We start from the raw sequence: 5,024 nt of genomic DNA on the forward strand, positions 1-5,024 counted from the left end.
ATATATATATATTATACATGCAATTAGCACTTAGACGAAATAGGTTTAGTTAAGAATGTTTTATTCCATGAATATATACTTTCATAGTATATACATTGTATATATATGCAGATGTATATTTTATCATTATCATTATTGTTATTATTATTAATATCATCATTATTATTATTATTTCTATTATTATCACTATGGACAGTAAACTATCTAAAGTAACAGCAGCAATTTAACCTTAATAATGTTTATGTTTATTCGCAGTAAAATGCACTCATCTACTTAAACATCCTCATCTCCATTACAACCTTTAGTGGTATTGATTCCAATCCAAATGTCATTGCTGGTCTGGCAGCTTGCTTGTGCATTCAGCCCTTAGTTATGGGCACTTTTCTATCTTATGACACCAGACTCCTTCCTCCTGCTGTTCCAGACACATTGAGTCAAGATGTTAATTTCCTTCTCCATGTCTTCAGCCTTGCCCATTGGTGAGCCAATATATTTGAATTCATGAGCCCTGGTGATGTTTCCTCCACCTAATTTGATTGTGGTTTGTAGGTTGCCATTCAATTTGATTTTCATATATTCAGCCACCTTCCTGTTTATCCTTAACTCTCTAGTCTCCAAGGTATATCTCCATCTTTCCAGCTTCCTTTCCAGATTTTCCCTATGCTTGTCTAACAAGACTATGTCATCTGCTTAAAGCAGACACCATACTGGTTCTTTTAGGACATCCTCTATCAACACATCTAAGACAATATTAAATAAATATTATTGCCCAGCCTCAACTTTAAAAGTTTTTGTCCTTCCAACTGTAGATCTGATGCGGGTCTTTACATTTCTACTGCATGGTATGGTACACTGTCACATGCCTTCTCAAGGTTTATAAAGGCTATCTGCAAGGTCTTTTGCTTCTCCCTATACTTTTCATGAATTTGTCTTGGAGAAAAAATTGCCTTCTCAGTACTAAGTCTCTTCATGAATCCTAGTTTCTGTCTACTGGTGAAAATTTGACGTCAGCTTCCATCCATAATTCTTTCAAATTGAGGTTGATTACCAAGTGGTTTTCACAACACTGACTGTCAAATTTTCCTTCAATATTGTCATTAATATACTTTCTCTCTCTTTAATTCAGACCAAAAGCAATCCTTCTCTTCGTCTGAGCAGACTGTCTGGGGGTATACAAGCACCAAAGATGCTAAAAGTGCCATTTCTAACCACCAGACTTATGCAGATGATTTTATCATTTCCCCTATTGACTTCAAGCACTATCTTTTTCATTTCAATGTACAGAATTATCCCAACACCATCCCTTCCTTCTGTATTATATCCACTATAGACTAGCTTATACCCGTCCCCCAGTTCCATATCTTTGTCACCATTCCATCTTGTCTCCTGGACATAGATGATATTTACTCCCCTCGTTTTCATAAGATCACCTGTTGCCTCTTCCCTTCCTGTCATTGTACCACCATTTATTGTTCTCACTCTCAGCTCTCAAGCTCCAATCTTCAGCCACTCCCTCAGGATGCAGTGGTCCTTGCATGTCCACAGAGTTAGGGTGATGCATCTGTGGGTCAGTTCTGGCCGACATGTTAGCATTATTCTCATTTTTTTTTTTTTTTTTGTAAGACTTCTTTCCATAATAGTTTTTGCAGGAGATTCTACAGACGGATGTCCTTCCTGACTCCAACCCTCATCTCCCATTCATTCAGGCTTGGGACTGCCTCTTGAGTTAGGCTGGTTTGCCCTTCCCTTAAGTTCTAGTTTATAATTGTATACTTTTATATACATAGATATGTTTATGATTATACATATATGTATTTATATACATTATTTTATATTGATATAAATATTCACACAGTATATATCATATATACACACATCTGTATATTGCTTATATATATATATATATATATATATATATATATATATATATATATATATATATATATATATGTGTGTGTGTGTGTGTGTCTATGTGTATACACTGTATGTTTATACATATCCATATATGTATCATGTGTATATACATGTGTATATATGTATATATATATGTATACATATATTACACACACATATGTATATATACATGTATATATAAAATATATATATATATATATATATATATATATATATATATATATATATATATATACTCACACACTCACACACACACACACACACACATATATATATATATATATATATATATATATATATATATATATATATATATATATGTTTTTATACCTATATGTATATGCATATTTACATAAATGTATTACATATATATACATTTACAATTATATATATATGTATGTATATGGACTATATATAAATGTAAATACGTATATAGGTCTCCAAGTTTCTGATGCATAAATTAATACTGGTAGTACCAACTGATTAAATACTTTTCTTTCTAGAAAAAGTAGGATTTTACTGTTCATGATATCGTTTTCTTTACCAAACGTTCTCCTTCCCATGCTTATTTTTCTTTTAATTTCAGTCTCATGTAATAGGGAAACACTTACTGTTAGTCCCAAGTGTGTATATTCATTAACAATCTCTAGAAGTTCGTTCATAAATTATAGACGCTGAGTATTTACCCCTGAATATGTGCTCTCTTAGGCAATTTTAGAATCATTGTTACTTTATTTTATATCTCGAGTTCCTTTGAAAGTGAATTCAATTTCATAAAGTTTCATTTCTTTTATTTTCAGGTGAGTACACTACCGTAAATTGATGCGTAATTAGCGATGGTGGAAGAAGGTAAGGTTACCTTTGTCTCTTATTTATATATATATATATATATATATATATATATATATATATATATATATATATATATATATATATATATATATACATATATATTCATGGATATATATTAATCTCTCTCTCTCTCTCTCTCTCTCTCTCTCTCTATGTATATATATATATATATATATACACTTATGGATATACATATTAATCTCTCTCTCTCTCTCTCTCTCTCTCTCTCTCTCTCTCTCTCTCTCTCTCTCTCTCTCTCTCTCTCTCTCTGTTTATATATATATATGTATATATATATATATATATATATATATATATATATATATATAGAGAGAGAGAGAGAGAGAGAGAGAGAGAGAGAGAGAGAGAGAGAGAGAGAGAGAGAGAGAGAGAGAGAGAGAGAGATTGATATACACACACACACACACACACACACTATATATATATATATATATATATATATATATATATATATATATATGTATTTGTTGTTGTTGTTGTTGTTGTTTGTAAACATTTTCTTAGGAAGGGTCTGGTGTGGTGTCCTAGTTATAGAATTTCCCTCTTCCACGAGAAAGTCCAACATTGTGGAAATAAGGAATTCCTTTCTGTTGTAGGGATTGTGGAGAGAGGTTGAATGAAGAGTCTTGATATAATTTCTAAAATAAAGTATCATTGCAGGAAGCTTATTTGATAACCGTTCATATTCTAGCAGATATTGGATACCTAATTCATTATTAATATATATATGTAGTAGCTAGTAGCGAACTTTAAGTATTAACTTTGCATGATAGATATTCAGTGATAGATACAGTAGATACTGATGACTGTATAGCACCCTAAATACCATCAGAATTTTGTTAATTGAGTCGGAAATAAGTTTGATTGAGGTAAATGAGACTGTTTAATAGACTAGCAGAGCTTTTGAGAAATTGATCTTATTGAAAAATCATATAAAAGAGGTGCTTAGTATCAGAACGACGTAATTTCACGAAATGTTTTCAAGAAAGAAGGACCTGAAGAGGTATGCTATTCCAAAAATTTCGTTTTTTCTGATCCTTCCTCCAGCATAGTGACAAATATATATATATATAATATATATATATATATATATATATATATATATATATATATATATATATATATATATATATATATATATATATATATATAAAGTTATAGTTATAAAAACTATATACCGATTTATTCTTCTCAGGTTTATTCATATTCAAGTCCTTATTCAGGATTGCCATTTCCAATGAATCTCTATCTAATTACTTTTGTATTATGTTGTTTCTTCCCTTGTTATTGTTATTGTTATTATTAAATGCTAATCTATAACCCTAGTTGTAAAAGCAGGATTCCAGAAGCCCAGGTCCTCTAACAGGGAAAATAGCCCAGTGAGGAAAACAAGGAAAAAATATTCTAAGAACAGTAACAACATCAAAATAAATATCTTATCTATAAACTATAAAACTTTAACAAAACAAAAGGAAGAGAAGTAAGATGGTATTGCGTGCCCTACCCACAAGCAAGAGAACTCTAACCCACCACAGTGGTAGTCCATGGTACAGTAGATATGGCACTACCCAAGACTAGAAAACAATGGTTTGATTTTGGAGTGTCCTTCTCCTAGAAGAGCTGCTTACCATAGCTAATGTGTCTCTTCTACTCTTAACAAGAGGAAAGTAGCCACTGAAATAAAGTGCAGTATTTAACCCTTTTTGTGAAGAAGGATTGTTTTCGAATCTTAGTGTTGTCGGGTGTATGAGGACAGAGGAGAATATGTAAAGAATGTGGCAGACTATTCAGTGTGTAGATGTATGCAAAGGGAAAATGAACCGTTACCAGAGAGAAGGATCCAATGCAGTACTGCCTGGCTAGTCAAAGGACCCCATAACTCTCTAGTGGTAGTATATCAACGGGTGCTGTGGCCAACCTGCTACCTCTCATATCATATCCAATGTACTGTTTCTATCTGGTCTAAGGTCATCACCTCCTCCTTGTTCCATCCACCTGCACGTCCATCACTTCTCTTTCCACACATTGCTCCTCTCTTCTCATGAGGTGAGCATTCCATCTTAACCTTGCCTCTTGCACTTACATTGATGCCTCAATGACCTTTCTGTACCCCTGATACAGTGTATGTTCCTTTCTAACACTGTCCATTCTGTTTCTCCCCTAATCAACCAAAGCATCCTCATCCCGGTTGTGTCCATCTTTCTTTCTTTTTATTTTAGTGGTATTGCTTCGAATCC

The 5,024-nt window shown here is 32.4% G+C and overlaps 1 protein-coding gene across 1 annotated transcript; it reads right to left on the bottom strand.

The window, feature by feature from the left end:
• Positions 1-384: 384 nt before the first annotated feature.
• Positions 385-1,585, bottom strand: LOC137632558 (uncharacterized). Its single transcript, XM_068364555.1, has 2 exons — positions 1,480-1,585; positions 385-686 (listed from the first exon to the last, which is right to left on the bottom strand). Exons 1-2 carry the CDS (start codon positions 1,583-1,585, stop codon positions 385-387), a joined length of 408 nt encoding a protein of 135 aa, XP_068220656.1.
• Positions 1,586-5,024: the final 3,439 nt, after the last annotated feature.

The sequence above is a fragment of the Palaemon carinicauda genome, chromosome 3, assembly GCF_036898095.1.
Source record: "Palaemon carinicauda isolate YSFRI2023 chromosome 3, ASM3689809v2, whole genome shotgun sequence".
Lineage (NCBI taxonomy): Eukaryota > Metazoa > Arthropoda > Malacostraca > Decapoda > Palaemonidae > Palaemon > Palaemon carinicauda.